Below are 23,673 nucleotides of genomic sequence, written 5' to 3' on the forward strand. Positions count from 1 at the left end.
GTAACCATCACCAGAAGATGTCTCTACTGGAGCGGGGAGGAGAGGGGCGAGAGAGGGGTCATGCCCCACTTGGCCTGGTCTCTGTATGCAAGTGAGGCGTGGGGACACGTGGCCAGGGAAACCAGTTCACCCAGGCCCACCTTGGGGTCAGCTTACTCAAGAGCCGAGCTGTCTCAAGGAAGAGCTGGACTTGGGACGGAGGCTGTCGGGGAATGCCTTTCTGGCTCTCAGTAGCTTGGGGAGGGTCTGATTCCTGGGCTAGAACATTTTGTCCACCCCCTTCCGCCAATCTTTTACCGCTTGATCTTCCTGGTCTTGTCTCAGGAATATGGATATTCCTCACTCCTTCCCCAAGCCTCCTCCAGGGAGCCTTCCCTGACTGAGCCTGTTGCAGATCGACTGGGACCGCTGTCTTCCCCCGCTCTCTGCGTCCGCCTGCATCAAGGGGTCTGAGCCTCTACGGCCCTCCTCCCCACTCTGGACGGTTCAGGCTTGGACCGAAAGCCTGGGCGTCGGAGGGGTGGACGGTGCGATGGCGGAAGCGCGGCCCCGAAGAGGAGCTGGCGGGCAGAGAAATGTGGCCGGCGGCCAGCCCCGCCCCTACCTGTGTAAACCTATCCGCCCGCGCCTAGAGGATAAAAGCGGCCAAGTCGCCCGGAGGTCAGCGAATTCGGCCCCCTGTCGCCCGCCGCTCGGTCCAGCCCGGTCCAGCCCGGTCCAGCCCGTCCCAGCCAGCATGTCCATCCACTTTAGCTCCCAGGTCTTCAGCTCGCGCTCCTCCGCCTTCCCGGGGCGCGGCACCCAGGTGCGCCTGAACTCGGTGCGCCCCGGCGGCTTCGGAGGCAGCAGCAGCAGCAGCCTCTATGGCCTTGGCGCCTCGCGGCCGCGCGTGGCCGCGCGCTCATTCTACGGGGGCCCAGCGGACGCCGGCATCCGCGAGGTCACCATCAACCAGAGCCTGCTGACCCCGCTGCAGGTGAACATCGACCCCTCCATCCAGCAGGTGCGCCAGGAGGAGCGCGAGCAGATCAAGACCCTGAACAACAAGTTCGCCTCCTTCATCGACAAGGTGAGCGGCCCGCGCTGCCCCAAGCCAGGATCCAGGCCCCAGCAGCCGCCCCGCAGCGCACGTGGGCCAGGGGCTGGGAGGGCTGCTGCCTGCTCTCTTTCCGCCGATATCTGGGACTGTACCCTCTCCATGAACCCTGTAGCTATTTTTGTCCCCCTCGGCCTCCAAGCCCTCTCTTGCAGCAAGCTACCCAAATCTCCCTGCTTTCTCCTCCGGGAATGTGTGCGTGGGTCTGTCCGGTTGCCCTGGTGGGCTGTGCCTGTGAGTCGCTGGGGTTCTTGGGCAGCTTTTGTCATCCGAGTCAGGTTGGGAGCTCCAGACGCCAAGGCCAGGACTTCTTTCTCTGGGCCCCCTTCTCTGATAGGGGGCTGTGTGGAGTCAGAGATGGGGCAGGGTGAGATTCTCCCCTCCCGCCCCACTTATTATCTAGCAGATGCTGGAAATAAAGGGCTGGAGGGAGGCAGGCTCCTGGCCCCATCGGCCCCACCTACCTGGTCCTTCATCCTCCTTTGGGTGATAGGAGGTGAGGTTATACTTGCCCTTGGAGAGAGCTCATCTGGGGGCACTGAGGGTCACGGGGAAGGGCCATTTAAGAGGTGTTTTTCCTCTTATGTCCCAAAGGGGTGGAGCATAGAGATGGTGGGGGGAGCGCACTTGTGGGGCTGGACCCAAGAACTAAGGACTAGCCCCCTGGGCCCCTCTGGCCAGGGACTCCTCCCTGGCCGTAGAGCAGGCTTTCCCTTTCCTGCCTTTGTGTACCTCTCTGCTTCCCTGGTCCCCCATGTCCTCCTCTCCTTCACCCTTCAGACTGTACACATCCTTCGAGTTCTGGGGCAGCCTCCGCAGGAAGCCCCAGGCCCAGGTTCCCCACCACTGCTGCTCGGCTGCAGCCCCCAGATCCTGCTGCCTGAGTTGCTGGCTTTGAGGAGGCCTGCTTCCCACCACCAGTCATTTTGGTGCTCCTTCGGGACTTATTTTCCATTGGCTTGATTGTAGCATCCTGTCCTGAGGCCTTGTTGGAGAAAGAGGGAAGGGGAGAGAGGATACTGAGAGAGGAAGAGATGAGGTCCCAGCCTGAAGGGAGGGGGCCCGAGTCGGGCTCAGGACACAGACAGGAAGGGGGCAGCCCTTCAGACAGGGAGGTGGAGGCCATCGCCTGTGATGCGAGGGGAAGCAGAGGAGGGAGGAGACCCTAGAGCACAAGCACTGGCACATGTCAGTGACCTGAGCCCTGGACACACTCTGAGACAGTTGAGACAGAGAGTCCTGGAGGAGAGGCTTTTTCAGGGTGGGCTTCCTGGAGGAGAGAGCCAAGGGCTAGGGGCCCAGGTTGGGGGAAGAGCCAGTGCGAGCGTGGATTCTGCTGGATGGCTGGAGACCCTCCCAACCACACTGTGGGTGGCACGGTCTGCCTCTCATGAGTTTCCTCCTCCCGCCCCTTCTAGGTTCGGTTTCTGGAGCAGCAGAACAAACTGCTGGAGACCAAGTGGGCACTGTTGCAGGAGCAGAAGTCGACCAAGAGCAGCTGCCTCCTGGGCATCTTTGAGGCCCAGATTGCTGGCCAGCGGAAGCAGCTCGAGGCCCTGCAGCTGGACGGGGGCCGCCTGGAGGTGGAGCTCCGGAACATGCAGGACGTCATGGAAGACTTCAAGAACAAGTACTGCCCCGCAGTACGACCTGCCGGGATCCATGCCCTGGGCCCATGCGCCCCTCTCAGCTCACCCTCTGCAAATCCTCTCTGGGTCAGGGGTCAGGGGTCAAGGGGTACAGCTGCTCAGTACAACAACTCCCAGAAGGGAAGGTCTTGATTAACATGTTCCCTGCTTCCCCTCTCTCCTCTGTGTCTCTGGGGGCCGTTTCCAAGTCGCTCTGGTTCTTTCTTCTGACTTACTCCCAGTGAAATATCGCAGCCCAGCCCTGATCTGCACTGCTCCCTTCAGAAGCCTGACCAAGGCCCAGGAAAGGGCAGGGCAAGAGATGATGTGTGTCAGAACTTGCATGACCCTCCGATTATTCTAGAACAACTCTGTTTTGTTCCCGTGAGGAATTAGAGTCCAGAAGGTTTCAGGGGCTTGATTGAAATCGCACAGTAGGTCATTGGGAGAGCTGGGGCTTGTTTTTGGGCCCCTGACTCCCAGGAGGAGACCTGGAACCAACTTGGGAAGGAAAGAAGCAGAGGGCATGATCACTGTGAGGGATGGAAGGGGTTGCGGAGGCTGGGGGTGGGTGCGGCCAGGGCAGGAACCAGAAAGGAGGCTGTGAAGAGGGGCAGGGAGTGGGAGGCTAGAGGCCGGGAAGGCTGGGTCTTGAGGACAGGACTTTGAGGTGCCTGCTGAACCCTCTGTTCACATTGAATAGAAACCAAAGCCAGAGGCTGGGCCGGGCATCCCTGCCCGGTGGGCACTCGGGGTAATGAGTGAGTTCTGTGCTCTGCCTGGGGTGGTGGTGTATGACTAAGCCAGAGCAGGCACACTGCCTTTGACTGGAGGTAGAACAAACAAAGGCCTCTGCAGGGAGTGTCTCTCCATTCCCACCCCCCATCCCCACCCCCGACTTCCCTAGGGCAACAGTCAACAGGATTAATCCCACGGCAGGTGGAAGGCAGGTGGAAGCAGACCGGTGCAGGGCAGGGAAGGCCTGGGACAACGTGTGAGCCCCTGCTGTCAGGTGTGCATGTGTGCACACATACTCCCCCAACCCAGAACCCACGGAGCACTTTCCTGGGGAGCCAGGCTGAGCTCCAGGCCGGGGCTGAAGGAGGAACTGGAAGGGGTCCTGAGTGCAGCTGCCCAGGGAGCTCCTATCTGCACATCCTCTGGGCCCAGTGGCACAGCAGGGGTGGACAAACGGCCTCGCAGATATTTTCCTAACTCTTCTAGAGGCCCTGGGGGAGTGGGACTTTGGGGGTCTGGGCTCCTGGAGGGCCTCTGCCTGCCTGAGCATCCTGCTCCCCGCTAAAGCTGCCCCACCTTGCTCCTGCTGTTCTCCAGAGGCTCGTGGACACTGCTGACTTTCTGTTTCTGACACCTATTTTGAATCCTCAAGTAAATACTGGGTCAGGCCCACCTGCCCTCTTGCTCTGTGCCCTGCTTTGCTGGCATCCTCCTATGGGCAGGGGGCTGGCTCCTTGGGAGAAAGAGGGATGGACGGGGGTGCTCTGGGAGTAGCAATGGGGGCTTGTCACCTAGTTGGGGCTGGTTCTTCCTCCTTCCTGAGTCCACAAGGTTCCTCCTCTTCAGGCCCCTTCTTCACCCTCAGCGGGTGGGATTAAGCAGGTTAAGGTGTGAGCTCAGGCGGCAGATGGCCAGGCTTCAAGTCCGGGCTTTGCCACTTAGCAGCTTGGTGACTGGACAGAGTACCCAGCCTCTCTGTGCCTTTGTTCCTTTCCCTGAGAATCATAGCACCATTGTTATAGGATTGTTGTAGGGCTTAACTGAGAGAATGCATGGGAAGCGCATAACAGGGCAGGCCCCGTACAGAGTGGTCCATAAGCATGGCTGCTATTCGTCTTCTCACTCCCAGTATATGCAGCCTTTGTGCTTTCATCCACGTATGTTCCATGCTCCCTCACCCCCATGCCTGCCAAGACTCAAAGCCCTAGGGACAGCCATATGGAAAAGTCAGGGACATTTTGTTTCGTAGCTGACACCTGTTTTTGCAGGTGTGTCATTAAAGAGGGGTAAAGGTGATGCACGGCAGACTTTCACACCTGGATATGGGGGGATGGAGGCAGAGCTGCACCAGCACCACGCTCCCCTCCTTTACTGCAGGTACGAAGACGAAATTAACCGTCGCACGGCTGCTGAGAATGAGTTTGTAGTGCTGAAGAAGGTGAGGGGGTCAGACAGGTAGGGTGGGTGGCACTGCAGGAAGCACAGGGGACAGGGGACCACATGCCTCTCACCTGAGCAGCCAGTAGGGACCTGTGGTCAGGGTCTGGCTGGGTCTATAAGAAGGGAGCGATGGGCTTGGAGAAGGAGAGATGTGGAAGCCAGCCTTTTATAAGCCTGCTTCGTGTACGTATGTGCACATATGTGTCTGCATGTCTGTGTGTGTGTATTTGTGTGTAGGTGTGTCTGGCGAGTCACTAGACTTGTTTCTGGGCTTTTGGAGGGGTTAGAATTATGACTACAGGATGGAGGTTAGAAGGGACGATTTCAACCCCAAATAAGGAAGTGCTCTATCAGTCAGAACATTTAATTACAGATGAGGGTGGCACATGGCATGCCTGAAATATTTGCTGAATGAATGGGATGGGGTGCCTTGGGGCAAAGTGAGCTCCCCGTCCCTGGAGGTGTGCAAGTGAGGTCAGAAGGCCTTAGGAATATCTTAGAGGGGATTGACTTAAGATTCTGATTCAAAACACACTCACTCAGTGTTCCAGGCCCATCCACAGAAATGTAACCTGCCCCGGAGTGCTGGGCCCTTGGAGATTCAGGGATGAGTGGAAGTGAGCCCTTTCCACAGGAGCTTAACCACAGCAAAGGATGGCTCTCAGGGGACCAGACTTGTGGTGTTATCTGTTGCCCACCTGCCTTATATCACCCATGCTGCAAGCTACATATTTAGGCTAGAGATTCGCCATCTCTGGGAGCGGTGTCCTGGAGTGTGAATGATTTCATGCTCTCCCATTTGACTGATGAGAAGCTGAGGCTCATAAAGTTGAGGTGATTTGTTCAAGGTCACATAGCTAGTAGGTGGCAGAGCCGGGGGTGTGTCTAAACCACTAAAGCCTTTAGGAACTGGTAAAGCACTAGGTTTGGGGCTTCAGGCTGCTCTGGGCTATCAGCGCTGAGTAGGCACCTCCAGTCCTGGGGGTGCGTGGAGATGATGTTCTTCTGGAGCCTGGGCGGGTCCAGTGGAGGGAACTTCCCACCGTGGGCATGTTTCTTGGTAGGGCAGCGGTGATTGGTCCTGGGGGTTGGACAGTACTGGCTTGCTCCCATGCCTGCTGAGTGTTTCGTGAACTGAGGACATGGGGTCCCTCTACCCCTCCCAGGATGTGGATGTTGCCTACGTGAGCAAGGTGGAGTTGGAGGCCAAGGTGGACACCCTGAATGATGAGATCAGCTTCCTCAGGACCCTCTATGAGGAGGTGAGTACCTCAGGGGTGGGAGATACGTCACAATCTGCATGTCCTAGCCAGGGGGCTACCTGGTCCACCCCCTGCCTCTGGGTCTGCCCGGGGTGTGTGTTGGGTGCATGTAGGGGAGTTGACCCCTGAATAAAGACCCCTGCTCTTTATTCTTTCTGGATTCAGGAATCCATGGTGGGCGAGGAGCTCAGTAGGAGCTGGGGCAGCACACCAGGGTGGGGTCAGTCAAAACTGGCCTTCCAGAAATGTGGGATGATCATTTGTCAGCAAGGGGGATTGGGAGGGGCTGGAAGAAACCAGGAGGATGTTGAGGCGTCCGGGCTGTGACAGGGTTCACAGGTGGACTGGGTGGGCTGGCAGGGGCGCCTGAGTCAGGAGAGACTGCAGTGCCTGCGGGTTTGCACCCACCACTGAGCCGCCCTCTCTGCCTGCCCCTCCCATCTCCCCTCCTGCTCAGCGTGCCCTGCTCTGGGCTTCCAGTTCCTTCCTCTCAGGGGAATGTAAAAACCTCTTCATCCCATCAGTGTGAGTCTCTGGCCTTAGGCAGAAGATAGAGTGGTTGATCATCTGGCTAGTCTGGGACATAGGAAAACGTGAGGCACATTACAGACCAGTCCTCATTTCTCTTCAGTCTGCTCTTTACCTGAACATCCAGCCTCCATTAGCATCTCTGAGAGAATTTCCACGTGTGTTAATTTCAGGGGCTGGATCCTTGAGGCTGACTTTGGGTACTTCTGGCCTCAGTGTGGGCCTTCATATGTCTATCACATGTTATATATATGTGTGTGTATATGTATATACATGTATATATAATTATTTTCCTCTCATTATGAAATACATACTCTTTGCAGAAAATCTAGAAAATTAAGTAAAGCATAAAATTGAAAACAAGTTTCCTATACCTGCTCTTATCATCTTGATACCTACCTTTTCAGACTTCTTCTCTGCATATATACACATAGAGATATAGAAATACATATATTTAATAAAGTAGAATCATACCTTTTTTCATGTAACAGTATACCACAGATATAGTTCCCTGTCTGTAAATACGGCTGTATCATCGGTGTTAAAGGCTGCGGAGTGTGCATAATAGGGTGGAACATGACTTACTTTACCCAGCCCCTAGTGATCCCCTTCACAACAGAGCTCAACTCCAGTAGCACCTCGCAGCCAGGAGCCACCGCACTTCACCACACTCTGTCACTTGTTTGTCCGCTGGGATCCTGCCAGGCTCTTTGATTTCAGAAGGTGCTAATGGGCTTTTCTGGGAGCCAGGGCTGGTGGAGCTGTTTAGTAGGTGCTGGGTCTGTGCCCCCTGGCTACCTGGTGACTCACTCCCTCTCTGGCCTCTTCTCCCTTTTTCTTTCCCTAGTGTGCGGGGAATCCCAGGATGGGCATGGGGACAGGGATGGGTCATGCCCCAAGTCCTGATGTTCTGTCTGGTCCCTACAGGAGTTGAAAGAGCTGCAGTCCAAGGTCTCAGACACGTCTGTGGTCCTGTCCATGGACAACAACCGCTCCCTGGACCTGGACGGCATCATCGCCGAGGTCAAGGCCCAGTACGAGGGGATCGCCAACCGCAGCCAGGCTGAGGCCGAGGCCTGGTACCAGACCAAGGTGTGTGGCCGCTGGAGGCATATTTTCTCTTCCTGGCAGAGTCCTCCGTGGCGGCTTCCCTTACTCCTCACCCTGTCTCAAGCCTTTGGGGGCCTGGGTCCCACTGTGCTGACAGGCACCAGGAATTAAATCTGTGGTGGTCTCCAGTGTCCTGGGAATAAGAGGAGGAGAAGGCTAGGTCCCTGCCCAGGGCAAGATTCCAGCCTGATGTGGTGGGGGAGAGGGCAGAGGGAATGGACATGGATTAATAATTATTATAGCTAGAATCTGTCAAGTAAGCACAATGCTAGGCAAAGTTTCAAATGTTTTACCTGTATTGACTCATATAACCCACAGAACAGCCCTGTTAGGTAGGCACTATTATTATCCCCCTTTTACAGATGAAGAAACTGAGGCATGGAGAGGTTAAGTGATTTGTCTAGCTCTGCACAGCTAGCAGATAGAAGAGCAGGGACCAGATCCTGGGTCCAAGGGCTCCAGAGCAGGTTTAATTGTTATATGCACTGGGTGTGGGCAGGGCAGCTGACAGTGCAGGTGCTGAGGGAATGGGCGGGGAGGGGGTGGGCTGGGGCAAACCAGTGATCTGGGGGAGGGAGCCTGAGGGTTTAAAAGCAGCATAGAGCAGTGTCTCTGCAGAGACAGGGAGTCATCCATGGTGTATGCGAGGACACATGTATGCCAATAAGGACTTACTGTGTGACACTAGGCCAGTCCCTTCTATTCTCTGGGACTCATTCTCCTCATCTGTAAAATGGGTGGTGCTGACGAAGGGGTTAATAGGTGAGGATCTCAGACTTCCAGTGATTCTCCAGCATTAGGACATAATGGGCATGGGAAGAGCCCCAGGATCAGTGGGAATGGGCCCGGTGAGCCATCCTTGTCCCCCCACCGTCCTGGCTGGGAGGAAACTGAACCCCTGCCCCACCCCACTGTCCGGGAGTCTGGCCTCCTGGCATCGGGCAGAGCTTGCTGGGAGTCAGACTGTCCCTCCCTGGGAAGATAAGCTGGGAGGGCTTGTCACTCAGAACCTGGGGCCTTCCTTGGGTCGGGAGAAGACAAGTCACCTGTAATCACGGTCCACCGTTGCCATACTCTTCTGTGTGGTCCCTTCAGTTTGAGACCCTCCAGGCCCAGGCTGGGAAGCATGGGGACGACCTCCGGAATACCCGGAATGAGATTGCGGAGCTGAACCGGGCCGTCCAGAGGCTGCAGGCTGAGATCGACAGCAACAAGAACCAGGTGGGCACCTGCCCTCCTCCTTGGGGCATGTGAAAGGCAGCCAGCTGGGACCACGCTCAGGATGAGGGGCAGGAGGCTGGGGGTGAGGGTCTCATCCCTGCCCCTGCTGCTCTGGGGACGAGGCTGGTGTGGCTCAAGTCTCTAGGGCCCACCTGTGAGCTCTCTAGGACGAAATGTTCCTGGCCAGGTCCTGCTTGACCGAAGGGAGAACAGGAGTCCTAGCTGGGCATAGAGCTTGTGGAAGGAGCCTCAGGCTGGCTGGCTAGACTAGAGCCACCATTCGTTACCACATTGGTACTGAGCCCTCTCCTTGCACCTAGCTCTGGGTGCAATGTGTACCTGGGGGCAGGGGGGTAGGGGGTGGCGGGCCGGAGGTCAGCAGGGTCCCTCACTATGGCTCCCAAGGCCCCGCCCCACCTGCTGACCTCACTACTCACCACTCCCTCTCTGGCTGTGCTCTTGCTGCTTCCTGTAGCTTATATTTACCAAGCATCTTCACGCTTCAGGGCCCTTGCACTTGGTGTTCCCTCTACCTGGAATGTGGTTCTCCCAGCTCTGCACATGGCTGCCCCTTTCTCACCCCTGGGGTTTAGGACAAAAGACCTCTTCTCAGAGATGGCTTCCTCAACCACCCAGCCACTCTCTCAGCAGTCTGTGTGAGGCTCCTGAAACACCTGTCACTCTCTGAAATTTTCTGTCTTATTAATTTAGTATTGACTTATTAATTAAGTATAAATAAGTATTGTCCCCTACCTCCACTGGGATATTAAAAATGCCTTAAGAGCAGGGGCCCCCGTCTGTCTGGTTCACTGTTCCTCCCTTCCCAGCACCTGACACATAGTCAGGGCACAGGTCTCAGATGACAGACTGATGGGAGGAGGTGCTGTGAAGCTGGGGTGGGGGGTATTGATGAGGAAGGGTCCCCCAAGCCCTGACCGAGGCATGGGGGTGCTCGAGGCAGCTAAGCCTGGGCAGGTGTCTGCAGTGGGGAGGGAGGGAAGCTGATGGGTGGTGGCTACTTTCCAGATGAGCCGGGGGATGGGATGTGGGGGTGATCTACCCAGAAATGTCCTCCCCTTGGAGCCCTGCAGGCCTTTTTACATGAGGGTGAGGGTGGAAGCTGCCTCCCGGCACAGATTCAGGGCTGTGAGTCACCAGTGCAGCAAGCCAGCGTCCAGCCCTGGAGGGGAGGCACAGAATAATGAATGGCGGTTTCCCAAACGCCGCAGCTTCTGCCACATCCGGTTCTCCTCTTACCCAACAGGGCAGAGCCTGACCCCGGAGCTGGGGTGTCTGTCACCGTCGGGGGGCTCAGAGGCAGTGTGACAGGGAAGGGCACTGACCAGTGGATGGGGACAGAGGGCATCAGCCAGCCTCCTGGGCAGGACTGGGGGTGTTGGGCAGAGAGGAAGAGTGCATGCTCGGAGGGGAGAGGGTCTGAGGGCAGAGCGCGGTTGTGAGAGGGAAGGAGGAGGAGCACTGCGCGAGGGGATGGGGATGGTGGCTCTCGGAGCTGAACGAGAAGCGGCTCAGGACTAAACAGACCCCTCTAGTGAGGGACGGGCCATGAGAGAGGGAACACTAAGGCCAGGCAGGAAGTGGCAGCTGATGCTCACGCCCATCCTGAATCACGCCACCCCTGCCCAAACCTGGGGCCTGTTGACTTGGAGTCTAGGGGTTCCAAGCAGCATCTCTGTACTCCAAGTCTCCCTGTTCTGGGCCTGTTCCAAACTGGTTCCTATTTTGAAGGTGTTTTCGGTTCTGGTCAGCTGCCTGAAATTTGAGGACTAAACGAGAATCCCATAGCCTTGGAGCTCCTCTAGCTAGGGGTCAGGTGTGTGGGCATTTGTAAATCATAATAGCATTTACTCATAATAGTGATCATAATAGCATTTATTAAATGCTTACTGTATACCAGACACTGTGCCAAAGACTTTTGTATTATTTCATTTCATTACTTGCAATATCTCTCTATACATACTGTGATGACTGCTATTTTAGAAAAGAGGAGACTTTGGCTTAGAAGGGTTGATTCATCCAAGATCACATGGCTTGTAAGTGGCAGAGCCAGAAGTGGAAGCTATGCATTGGGTATCAAAACCCATGTTTGAAACCCCTGGGATTCCCTGGTGCTTGGGAGAGGAGGCTGGTGCCAGTGAAGCCACCATAAGCAAGGTGCCCAGATGCTCACTGCAGCATGGGGAAGCAGGAAGGCAGTGGCTGGTAAGGCCTGCCCCCCCAGCTCAAAGCCCCACTGCTCCCCACAGCGTGCCAAGCTGGAGGCTGCCATCGCCGAGGCCGAGGAGCGTGGGGAGCTGGCCGTCAAGGATGCACGGGCCAAGCTGGTGGATCTGGAGGAGGCCCTGCAGAAGGCCAAGCAGGACATGGCCCGGCAGCTCCGGGAGTACCAGGAGCTCATGAGCACCAAACTGGCCCTGGACATCGAGATCGCCACCTACCGCAAGCTGCTGGAGGGCGAGGAGAGCAGGTGAAGACAAAGAATCTGGAAAGGGGATCCTTCGGGGCTCAGTGAGGCCTGGGGCTTGACATTCATCCATTTGCAAGCATTTCCTGTGTACCCTCTTCTGCAGGGCACTGGGTGTGGGAAGTGCAGGGAGGGTACAGATGATGCTTGCTTCTTTGCCCTTGATGAGATGACTTTCGAGAGGGAAAGACCAGATGGTGTAAGCTCAGTGAGAAAGTTGAAGTAATAACAGTGCTTTCGTGTGTGTGTGTGTGTGTGTGTGTGTGTGTGTGTGTGTGGCTATTAGCAAGCTTATCTTATTTGATCCTCAGAACACATCAGGTAAGCAAGGCAGGTATTATTGACTCCTTAGTGTACAGAAGGGAAATTGTGGTTAGTTTTATTAATTGAGGGGACAGGGCCAGTGTGCAGTCAAGCTCTGCTGATTCCTGGTCCAGGCATCTTCCATGGCGACAGGCTGCTTCTCACTACATGACTGAGGGCTAAGTCACGTGGTATTGACTGAGTGTGGTGAGGAGGTAAATTTCCCCTATCTCCAGAAATATTTGCGTACTCACCTGAAGCCTGAGGTGAAGCTGGGTTGGGTTAGTCTTACAGGGAATTCTTCACAAAAAACTCCACATCTATGTCCATGAAGTTGGGTCTTCATTAGTACCTTGATGGCTTGATTGACTCATTCAGTCAACAGACAGGTGGCCTGGAAGCTTTCTAGTGTCCCCATGTCTTGCCCTTGACCTTTGCCCTGCCCCCTTCCAGGATTTGGGGCTGCAGCTGGGCTTCCCTCACTCCCTCCACTAAATTGAGGCCTCTCCTCCTCCCTGCAGAGTAAACTCATTCCCAAGGCCAAGGGCTTGGTGACAGTGGGACTGTGAGACACAAAACAAACACCAGCTGTCTCGGATAGATTTTTAATTTCCAGTGCAAGACCTGTTTCAGCCCCACAGCCTGCTTAAAACAACCCCCTCTCCTCCCTCCCCCATCAGTCCTGGCTGGAGCTGAATTCACTCAGTCAACGATTCACTAATTATTTCAAGACATATTAAGTAATTACTGTGTGCCAGACCTCATGCTAAGGACTGGAGATGCAGCAATCAATAAGCTACAGCCTTCTTTGAGGATTTTATGATCTGGTTAAGAGAGGCAGCCATCTACTAAACAATGAGAACAGCTACCATTTACAGAATCTTGTGTGCCCAGGGCTTTAGGTAACTTACGTTATTTAGCCCTCACAGACAACACTGTGAGGTTGGTACTGAGTTAGGCCCCATTATAGGTGAGAAAATGGAGACTCTGAGACATTCCCAAGGTCATGTAGCCAGTAGGCAGGAGGGCCAAAGTGAAAAGGCTGAAGGAAGGCTGAATGTGTGGGGACAGAGGAAGGAACCTCAGTTCTGCTCGGGGCCTGGACGGAGGGGTGCGGGAGTGCTTCCTCCAGTGCTGAGGAGAGAGCAGCCCTCACAGGTATCTCCTCTGCCCCAGGATGACCGGAGATGGAGTGGGACCCATGAACGTCTGTAAGTCCTTGGCTGCGGGCCCATCACCTATGCCGTCCAGACTAGGCTGGGTCTATTGGATGGCACATCGGCCTGAAGGCCTGGCCTTCTGGAGGCTGGGAGCCTCCTTCCCTTCAATAGCTTTCAGCAGTGGCTTGCAGCTCCCATCCAGAGAGGCTCAACAGCCCAGGAAAGCCATGCACGAGGACAGGGTGGGTGGGGGCAGTGTGGAGCAGCCCTCACCTCTGTCTGAGGCTCCTTCTGGGTTGGCCCCTGGCTGTTGGTGGGAAGGGAGGTGGGTGGGAGGAGGGAGATGGGCAGCTATGGCAGGAGGGCGGGGGCCTCGGGCAGTGGGCCTCACGCCGATGGAGACCTCCTCCCTTCTCTCTCAGCTGTGGTCAGTTCCACGGGCGGTGCTGGCAGCCGGCTGACCTTCGGGGGAACCATGGGCAGCAATGCCCTGAGATTCTCCAGTGGTGGAGGGCCTGGGGCCCCCAAGGCCTATTCCATTAGGACCACATCCACCCCCGGCAGGTGCACCCGCAACTGAGCCCCTGGTGTGGGGAGACACATACCCTCTCCTCCCATCGTCACAAGAGGACCTCCATCCCTGGTCCCATCCCTGGTCCCAAGACTGCAAGGCAGTCTGAAAAATGATGTCAGAATAGCTTCCAATAAAGCAGCTGCTTTCTGAGGCTTGGGTGAGCCCATGCCCAGCACCTGGTATCCTGGCTTCATTAGGCTGGGCGGGGAAGGCGGTGGGGAGGAGAGGGCTCGAGAGAGCACAGGGTAAATACTGCCCTGCGCTGTCCTGATAACTGGGACAGCACATTGGTGACATGGGGGTGCTGCTCTATGGAACTTGACTCTTATCCAGAGTGAGGCCTTGACCCCTCCCAGGCCTGGGCCTGATTCCAGCTCCTCTCCTGAAGAAGCCCAGAAGCCCCTGGAAGTTCTGGCTCTGCCAGGAAGTGGGCACTAGAGTCCTCTCCTGCTGAGGGCGTGGGAGAGAGTTTGCACCCACCCCCTCCCCCAGCCAATGCCCTGTGCTGTCAGAGAACATTCCTCAGTGGTGAGAAGACCACACATTTAGCTGCCCTAGGCCTGGGTTTGGGGTGGACCAGCCAACTGGCAAATCAGCCCTTCCTGGGAGAGAGAGGGAGCCAGGCGGGGCATAAAGTTGTCCCCTGGGAGATGCAACCTCAGTCACCGTGGGAGGGTTTAGGAGGCAGGGGAAGCAGCAGCAAGTCCACGCTGGAGAGGCCCTGGGACCAATCTGTCCGTTAGAAGCCACAGGCGTCCAAGCCTCCAGAGCAGCCGGAGTCAGGGTTGGCTCTTTGCCCAGGACTGGGGGAAACCAGTCATTTAGACTCTTGGGGTTGGAGGGGAGCTGCCAGAGCTGCAGGCGAGTAGCCCGCCCTCCCTGGAGAAAGTGAAGAGACAAGCGGGGAGAGAGATGCAGGAGCAGAAGGCAGCAATTGGGCAGGTCAGGCCGGCTGGTTCCCAAAGCCCTTCTGCCGCAAGCCCAGGGGCTTTCCGAGCTCTGGGACCCGCCGCCGGAGGCAGGGACGGTTGGCTCGCGGAGCGGTGTATTTACGAAGCAGAAGTCCCCAGGCAAACCACACCAGGTGGCTGCCGCCACTGCTTTGGCCGCAGGGCACGCACACGCCAGTGCTCACCCCCAGGTTCCCGCTGCAGCGGGCGCTGCAGACGCTGCCCGTCGCCGGCTGGGAGCCGGACACGCAGAGGTCCCCGCAGACGAGCCCGCCCGGGGAGCTGCTGACACCTGCGGGGGGCCGGGGAGGGGAGAGAACAGGGCTGAGTCGCCTCGCAAGGTCGTCACCAGCGGCTCCTGCCTAAGGGCCAGAGTCCCTCGACCCCCTCTTCTCTTGCTCAGAGCTCCTTCCTTCTATTTCTATTCCCCCTTCCCCCTCAAACAACCTCACACCTGGGCACTTCTTCCAGTAGTCTAACCTCAAGCATCCTTGATAAACTGTTAGCCCAGGCCCTCCCTATAGGCTGAAATAGCTATTTAAGTTACCATAATTGTTCACTGCCACATCCCCCTCCTTCCTTTCAGGGTCTTAAACTGTGCCCCCGTCCCCGCCCCCCCCGCCCCCCGCCTCCTGTTTTTGTAAATAAAATTTTATTGGAACCCAGCCACACCTATTCCTGAAGTATTGCTATGGCTGTGGCTGCTTTCACATTACAACAAGCTAAGCAGTTGAGCAGAGACTGCATGACCTGCAAGCCTAAAATATTTACTATTTGGTCCTTTAAGAAAAAGACTGACCACCAGGAGCCCCAAGCTCTTATTTCAGAACCCACAGTATAGATAACTTACATTTACAGCACCAATGCCCTTAAACAACCTTGTGGGGAGAGGAAAGTCAAAAATTAGCTGGGGGGAGCAGAACTTGCAAATTCCCTCCTCCAAGTAATCATGATGCAAATTAGATGCAAATAATATGCAAACATGCTCCTAGCTCTAAGCACAGCTTGGAGGATGGAGAGACATCATCCCCACAGATGTAGTCCTCACCCCTGCTCCTCGCCCTCCAGCAGGCGCCTGTAGGTGGTGATCTCGACGTCCAGGCCCAGCTTGGAGTTCATCACCTCCTGGTACTCCTTGAGCAGGCAGGCCATGTCCCGCTTGGCCTTCTGCAGGGCCTCCTCCAGCCCGGCCAGTTTGCAGCGGGCATCATTAAGGGCCGCCTCGCCTTGCTGCTCCGCCTCGGGCACGCAGCCTCCAGCTTGGAGTTCTGGGGGACAGGGGAGGGTTATTAAGGCTCCTTCTCCTGGATTTAGGGTCAGAGACTAGGTATCCACTGACCACTGACTATCAGAGGAAGAAGGGGCCTTCCTCGTTTGTTAGGTCAGGGTTGCAAATTAGTGAGCTTGGGGAATGTTGGCACAGCGTCCTTAATTTTTGAAATTTAATGTAAAAATCCAAATTCCTGGCTTCTCTTGAAAAACCAGAGGATCCGGCCACACTGTACCTGCATTTCTGTAGGGCCTGCCTCAGTTGGATCTGATCAGCTCTGCCCATTTGTTTTGTTTTCCAGTTTACCACACCCTAGTGCCTTCAGTACAGCCTGCTTCACTCACTTACTAACCTCTGGGGACATCTAAGTGTGTGGTCAGTGATCTAGAACAATGGGCCAGAGAGGTGAAATGGCCTCCCCCAAATCACATGGTGAGCTAGTGGCAGGGCTGGTTTGAGAGCCCAGGTTTCCTGCCTCTCAGACTGGTGCTATTTCCTCTGCCCCATTCTGACCCTGGGACCATGAAAGCCCTGGTCATTCCGTTCCCCTCCATAGCCCTCCCCCTGCACCCCCCATTCAGCGGGAACGGAGAGCATTCTCCATGGAGAAGACTTGCCTAAAGTTTGATGTTGCTCCTTCTCCCACACTTTGGCAAGGTGTCTGACTTAAATCCCCCTGCTGCAGGCCAACCCTGCTCTCTTTCTACTCTGAGGGGTGGGCCAGGCTTCTGTACTTGGCACTTGGCATTCTCAACCTCTCAACCTCAGCTGTCAGACTCTGGATCATGCGTTTCAGCTCATTGATCTCCTCCTTGGTGCGGCGCAGGGTCTCCCCATGCTGGATCACTGTGGCCTTGATCTCCTCACACTGGAGGGAAGCACAGATGCTCATGGGACACAGGATATGCCATCCCATTGAGCCCCACAGTTTGCACCTCGGGCACCCCATCCTGAGAGCTGCCTGCCCTTCCCTTACCCATCCCTAGACAAAGGCCAAAGCCCTTTTAGCATCTCTCCTGCTAATACTTTCAGCTTTTAGCATCCCTGTTCTGGGAAGGGGGCGCTGGACCACTCACCTTGCTGCGGTACCAGGACTCAGCCTCAGCCCGGCTGTGGCTGGCCATGTCATTGTACTGAGCCTTGATCTCGGCGACAATGCAGTCTATGTTCAGGTCCCAGCTGTTGTCCATCTTGACGAAGACTGAGGTGCCTGAGATGTGGGCATGGAGGACCTGGAGCTCCTGCGGGGAAGTGGGGGAGTGGTAAGAGCTTCCTGGACCATAGCCCCACTCCTGAAAGCCCTCTTTCTCATGGTCCTTCCCTGTCCCCTGCCCTTGCTTCCTCCACAGCCTCACTGTCTGAAGCCCCAATACAAAGGTGACATCTCCCCTTCAACCCTGGAGCCTCTCAGTGCTCCTCAGGACCAAAGTCCCAAGGCTGAGAGGAGCCCAGCTCTGAGGCTTGCTGCCTGATTTCAGTCAGGGCCTCTGAAATCAGGCAGCCATTTACAATTTGTGTCTGATTTGTGAATATACAATTTGTGATAATTATCACCAGGAACAACAGCTTGTTTGGGTTTGGCAGGTAAGACAAGAAGCTACACTTTTTCATCTTCTGACAGTAAACCTGCCTCGGGCCCCTCAACTCTGCCCTGTGCTCCCCTCATCCAGGGGTTTCAGAAGCCAGATGGTGGCAAGTCCTTTCCAACGTCCAAATACCATCCTCCTTGCTGCCGCACTGCTCTGTGGCCCCTCACCTCTTTAAACAGCTGCTGCAGGAAGTCGATCTCCTGGGTCAGGGCCTCCGCATCGGCCTCCAGGTCTGACTTTTGCAGGTAGCCGCCGTCCACAACCTAAAGGGAGAGGGTGGCACAGGAGTCTCGCTGGGGAGACAGCACAGAGCTCTCCCCACCAGGGAGGGGCACCCCATCAGGCTGGGCACACTCCCTGGGCCCTCCTTAGCTGCTCATTCCAGTGTCTGGTGTCATGGCATTGATGAAGTCCTTTACTCACTCAGTTCAAGGGGTCAGAAGCAGGTCTGGGTAAGGGAGGGGGTCCTGAGGTTTCCAGGCATTTCCTCTGGTACCCGCTAGGATGATCCCTCTAGAATGCACAGCTTGCACTATCATGAGACTTAGGATCTGGCGTAAAATGGCTGTTTTAATGATGATCCACCCCTCTCTGCTCTGGAACCTCATGAAATCTAGAGATCTGTGGTCAGAAGAAGTCCCAGGGATCAACTCTGCTCCCGAGCCAATGCGACTCAGGGCGAGACCCTTGCTTGGTCTCTGTGCCTCAGTATACTGATGGCAGTTATGCTGAGTCAGGTCTAAGAGGTGAGGAACAACAGCACTGTTCATGCCACCATCTCCCAGCTGTTGCTGGCCTGAGGATGGAGCCATCCCCAAGCATTCATGTACTCTTCCGTTCACAAAAATTTATGCAGTGCCTATTTTCCACCAGGCACAGGGCAGAAGGAGGAGGGAAGCCATTGACCCAATGGGAGTGACCTTGGATGGTGAAGGATTACCCTGCTTGAAGCAGGCAGTGTACTCTGATGTCCAGGGCCACCCAGGGAGCATTGGGGGCATTTGGGGAAAGAAATAGGGGAGAGGTTGGGCTGTGTGATTCTGGGGAAGTTGCTCAGCTTTTCTGAATCACGGAGAGCTCCCTCTGCCTCTGTCCTTGGTTCTGAGTTGTGGGACATGTATTCTGGGGTCACTCACCTTCTTCGGGGCCACAGATTCATTCTCAGCGGTGGCCCTTAGGGCCACTTCCTCTTCATACCTGGGGACAAAAAGGGCACAAGTTTCAGCGGCTAGAATTTCAATAGGCTGGGATTTGAAGAGAAAAAAAGAGAATGAAGGCCCAGACAAACACATTCCAGGAACTGGATTTTTTTGGAGGTGGTCATAGAATCAAAAAGTGTCCATCCCTTTCCTCTGGGTACTCAAGCCAACCATGTCACCCATTGCTCTTCCTGTTTCAGGGCCAGGGTTGGTGCCTCGCACATTTTTGTAGGGCTCCTCTCTGCTTCTGAAAGGTAATTCCCTGGAGGTGGTGGTGGGCACCCTAACCTAGTTCTGGTGGCCCCTTTTCCTGTCCTCCTTACTTCCTTATCCCGACCCTACTTCAGGGCCCAACACAGCACCTGGAACATAGAATAGATGCTCAATAAATGTTTGATAAATTAAAATAAACACATAATGATGAGGTAGCTGGAGCAGCCCAGACTCTCTCCAGTGTTTCAACTCCCATCCCAGAAAAGAAAAATTTCCCCCGCAGGTTTCCTGTCACTCTCTTCTTCCTAGCGGAAAGTTCTTCTTGTGGTCTAACTGAAATCTATCCTGCTTTGACTTAACCCGATTTCCTTTCTCCACACCCTCCTCCCCATACCCTCACTCCTTCTTCTTGTAGCCCTCCAGCACCTCCTGCACGTGGCTGAGCTCCGAGGCCAGCCTCCCGCTGTCGGCCTCCATGCACTCGGCCTCCTGCCTCAGCATCTGGATGTAGCCCTGGAACAGGGGCTCCAGGTTGCTCTCGCAGCACTGGTGGTTCTGGTAGAACTGCCACTTGGCCTCCAGCAGCTTGTTCTGCTGCTCCAGGAAGCGCATCTGGTGTGGAGGTGGGAGAAACTCAGTGGGAGGAGCCAATATCCCCAGCCGTCCTGACAGAGCAGGCAGAGTAAGAAGGAACTAGCAGAGAGGTGTGAAGAGGCAAAGGGTGGATGGAGGGCATGGACTCTGCTGGGCTCTCCTGGCCTGGGGAGGCAGCTGGAGAATCCTTGTTTCATGACTGCTTATTCAGGTCTGAGTCAGGGTCTGTCCAGGTGGGCCTGGATGGGGTGAGTGAGAAACTGAGGGGGATTTGGGCTGTGCTGGGTTGGGCTGGGTGGTGGGGACAGGAAGGGGTAGAGGGTAGTGACAATCAGGGAAGGCTTCCTGGAGGAAAGGAATGTAGAGCAGGGTTGGGAGGGAGAGAATAGGAGGAAAGCCTTTCCCTACGAGCTCCCCCAGGGCAGGGCCTATGGCTTATGTATCTCTCTCCTCAGTGGCCAGCCTGGGGCTTGCTGAGCAGTTGTTTGAATGGATGGTCGGGCTGGGAAGGGCTTCCTAGTGCTGGTAGTTGGAGAGGGCAGTCTCTGAACAAGCAGGATGCCTGGGATCTGAGGAGGCATAGGGGAGAGTGGGCTGTGGTCGTAGGTGGCCTAAACTCCTATGCTGGACACTCCTATGTGTCTGGAGGCCAGGCAGGTAATGTGAACGGGGGAAGGTTTTGGAAAATAGGGAGGGTGGGGACTGTAGGGAAGTGAAGCATGAAAACCTTTGCTGGAAGTCATTCAAACCTGGAGAGGTGCGGAAACAACAACCACTGTGCCAGCCAGAAAGGACATCAGCAAACAAGACCAGGTGCCCTGGCCTCCAGGTTTCCCCTTCTCAGATTTTTTTTAGCTGGAGTTGAGATGTTACCTTGCCTTTTAGCCCTGGTATCCTTTCATCCAACTCGATGAGTGCAGCTGGAAATCCCCAGTTGGAACTTCCAGAGATGGGGAATGGGGACTGCTGATATTATATGGGATCATTTTAGGTGGTCTTAGCTGACACGGCTCGGGCTGTGGTGGGGAGCTGCATGGCTGTCTTGGTCCTCATCTTTCCTTTCCAAGTCATGGCCAGCTCACAACTGCACTGTGCACAGCTCTGGGGCTGAGAGGGGAAGCCACTGCCCAGTGTCTCACAGAGAATCATTGGAGAAACTGGACATGAAGCCCAGGCCACCTGCTCCTGGGTCAGGACCCTTTCCGCTCCCCTCCCTGGCTTTCCCGGGTGTGAGTGCCAGCAGACTCAGGATAGAGTGCCTGCTGATGTGGACAAGCTCCTGCTGGAGGGGTGTGGGGGAGCTGGACCCCAAGCTTTGGACCCTCCAGCCCCAGGGACCTGGAGAGCCAGGGAGAGCCTGGGCTTGGAATCCTGCTCCGCCACCCACTCTAGGGGGGTGGGGGGTGGGGGGTGGGAGGGAGGGCCCTGGGGCAGGCCCTGCACTGGGAGTGGTGATTCTCAAACATGAACCCTTCACCGGCTGACTTCAGGATTTTGTCATCCCCTTGCTCTATTTTACTAATGATTTATCTGTAAATGGATTTGATTAACATTCACACTTAAATGGGGCTAATTCACACTTATATTACCACCATAATTGTAAAACCAGTATCACTAGTCATACATAAGAGGAAATCAGAAAGCATGAAATTCTAGCTGAAATTGTTGCCCCAGACAACTTTGAAGCTGAGGCTTGCTCTCCTTTATTAAGAGCATGAGAGTAGCACGTATTAGAGGGATATTAAAGACATATTAGTACCCAAGGAGATTTTCTCCATTTGATCTTTTTTTAAATATAAATTTATTTTATTTTTATTTATTTTTGGCTGTGTTGGGTCTCGTTGCTGCACGCGGGCTTTCTCTAGTTGCAGCGAGCGGGTGCGCGGGCTTCTCACTGCGGTGGCTTCTCTTCTTGCGGAGCACAGGCTCTAGGCAGGCGGGCTTCAGTAGTTGTGGCTCACGGGCTCTACAGAGCAGGCTCAGTAGTTGTGGCGCACGGGCTTAGGTGCTCTGCGGCATGTGGGATCTTCCTGGACCAGGGCTCGAACCCGTGTCCCCTACGTTGGCAGGCGGATTCTTAACCACTGCACCACCAGGGAAGCCCTCTCCATTTGATCTTAAGGATTGAAACAAACTGAAGAGATGAGTTTTCTCATCAGGTGTTTCAATGTTATTTAACGCTTTAATAGACCACCTAAAAATATCACACAAAATATCAGCAGTCCCCATTCCCATTTCTAGGAGAGACTGGCCTGGAAATTCTCAGGTCCTCCCAGGAATTCCAGGCTCAGGAAGGGTGGGATCAAGGACACTCATCTTGTCTGTGGGGATTCTGCCCATCTGGACAGAGGCTGTGTATAATAACAGTGCTCTAATCAGGAGCCCCTTCTCTACACTCATCTCTCTGTGTCTGTCTGTATCCTGAATGTGTGTCCACTTCTTCCATCAGACTCGGGGCTCACCTGGGCCACATCTCTGCTGCTCCCGGACTACCCCTTCAGTGCCTACCCAGGAAGGGAGGGTTCAGGAAGGGTGTGATCAAGGACACCCACCTTGTCGATGAAGGCAGCGAACCTGTTGAGGCTCTTGATCTGGCTCCTTCTCCTCGTGCTTCACACACTGCACGTTGGGGTCGATCTCCAGGTTGAGGGGCGCGAGGAGCCTCTCGTTGACCGACACGGTGGTGATGCAGGGCGGGCTGGGGCCGCACACGCCGCCGCACACGCCGCCGAAGCGGTACCCGAAGCTGAGGCCGCAGGAGCCGGCGCGGAAGCCCCTGGTGAGGCCGCGGTAGCAGGAGATGCCGCGGTAGGGGGCGGCCGTGATGCAGCAGCGGCCGGGCCGGGGCCGCAGGCTGAGACGCAGCTGAAGGCGTGGACCCCGCAGGGGGCGCCGAAGCGCGAGGAGAAGCAGGACTTGGTGAGGCGGCGGTGGCAGCGGGCGGCTGGGCCTCGAAGCCCGCGCTGCGCCTTATAACGCGGCCCGTGGCCGGAGGAGGGAGCGCGCGGCCCACGCGTTTACGAGCTTGGAGGTCGGGCCTGGCGCCTCTGCGAGCCGGGAATCAAAGGGACCTGGGCCGCCCGGTCGCCTCGGTAAAATGGCGTTCGCCTCCCGCCCGCGCTTTATGGCGCGGGGAAGCGCCTGCTCAGCTCCGTCGGCCGTGCGCTGCGGACTCCAGGTGGGCCGCCTGCGCCCCTCTGCAGGGACTCGGCTGGGTAGCGCGGGTCATTGGCTCTAGTCCCAAGCCGGGCAGCTGGGCACACCCGGCCTCCACGTCTATCCCAGCCGGCGCCATCACCCTGCTGGCTGGGTAGCTTTGGTCTTAGTCACCTGTGCATCTCTGCATGCTGGGTGTGTGTGTAGGGCGTAGGAGCGGGAATGTGTGTGTATGTGTTGAAGGGGAGGCGTCTTAGAGGTCAGTCCTGGAGATTCTTGTTATGAGCTGGGACAGGTGAATAACCTTTCTGAGCCTCAGTTTCCTCATGTGCAAAATAGGGATCCTAATAGTACCCATGGGAGAGTTGTTGAGAGAACCTAATGGCACAATGGACTGGAGAGCATTTAGGGCCCTACCTGGCACTTAATAAGAGCTCCATAGATGTTTTTTGTTCTATTTATTCTATTATTAATAATTTGCCATTCATCCTGTCTCCCTTGGGGCAAAGACTTTCTCTGCTGTTTCTCAGAACTCAGCTCATAGCCCCTCTCCTAGTAAGGTTGACTCCCCCACCCCCATCCCCATCCCCCTCTCCACTCTGCCTGGGGGAGGGGAGGGGAATTTGCATTTATGGAGTACTTACAATGTGTGAGGACTTTATAATGCATTATCTCATCCCCAGGGCATTCTTCTCAGGTCAGAATTATTGTGCCCGTTTACCTGATTAGGAAGGGGAGCTCAGAGTGGTCCAAGGACTTGTTTAAGGTCAAGCACAGAAGGCTCCATAGAGGGGCAGAATCAGAATCTGAAAGGAGGCTCCCAGCCCTTCCCCAAGGTGGCCCCTCTCAGGGTTTGAGTCTTTAGGACTGAGTGAGGGTTAAGTTCCTCCTGGAGTCAGGAGCCCAGACTGCTAGGCTTTGGGGTCTTAGAGAAATCAGCCTGATCCAAAGCCTTCTTCTCAACTGATGCTTGGTCATGGCCACCAACACTAGAAGGCTACGATCCATCACAGTGGAAGTTAATTATGTGTCCAGCTATGGACAGAGAAAACCAGAGTATAAACTCAGCAGCCAACATTAAAGAGAAATATGCAAATCATCCTTAGCTTCCTTTGCTTTTAAATATGAGTTGTCATTGTGCAAGGGGTAATTAAATC

General features: G+C 55.6%; 1 protein-coding gene and 1 pseudogene across 2 annotated transcripts; one reads left to right on the forward strand and one right to left on the reverse strand.

Moving 5' to 3' along the window:
* Nucleotides 1–736: 736 nt before the first annotated feature.
* Nucleotides 737–13,551, forward strand: KRT7 (keratin 7; the record flags this gene model as incomplete). Its single annotated transcript, XM_079715595.1, has 9 exons — nt 737–1,069; nt 2,515–2,726; nt 4,840–4,900; nt 6,069–6,164; nt 7,620–7,784; nt 8,898–9,023; nt 11,291–11,511; nt 12,988–13,022; nt 13,394–13,551. The coding sequence occupies 9 exons, from the start codon at nt 737–739 to the stop codon at nt 13,549–13,551; spliced, it is 1,407 nt and encodes a 468-aa protein (XP_079571721.1).
* Nucleotides 13,552–14,488: 937 nt separating this feature from the next.
* LOC307060423 (keratin, type II microfibrillar, component 7C-like) lies at nt 14,489–22,655 on the reverse strand (annotated as a pseudogene). The gene is made up of 11 exons: nt 22,624–22,655; nt 22,382–22,571; nt 21,913–22,329; nt 19,167–19,378; nt 18,491–18,551; nt 17,522–17,617; nt 16,842–17,006; nt 16,500–16,633; nt 15,544–15,763; nt 15,342–15,373; nt 14,489–14,787 (listed from the first exon to the last, which is right to left on the reverse strand). The product of its transcript is annotated as a keratin, type II microfibrillar, component 7C-like (transcript).
* Nucleotides 22,656–23,673: the final 1,018 nt, after the last annotated feature.

This window comes from Hyperoodon ampullatus (assembly GCF_949752795.1).
Source record: "Hyperoodon ampullatus genome assembly, chromosome: 11".
NCBI classification, from domain to species: domain Eukaryota; kingdom Metazoa; phylum Chordata; class Mammalia; order Artiodactyla; family Ziphiidae; genus Hyperoodon; species Hyperoodon ampullatus.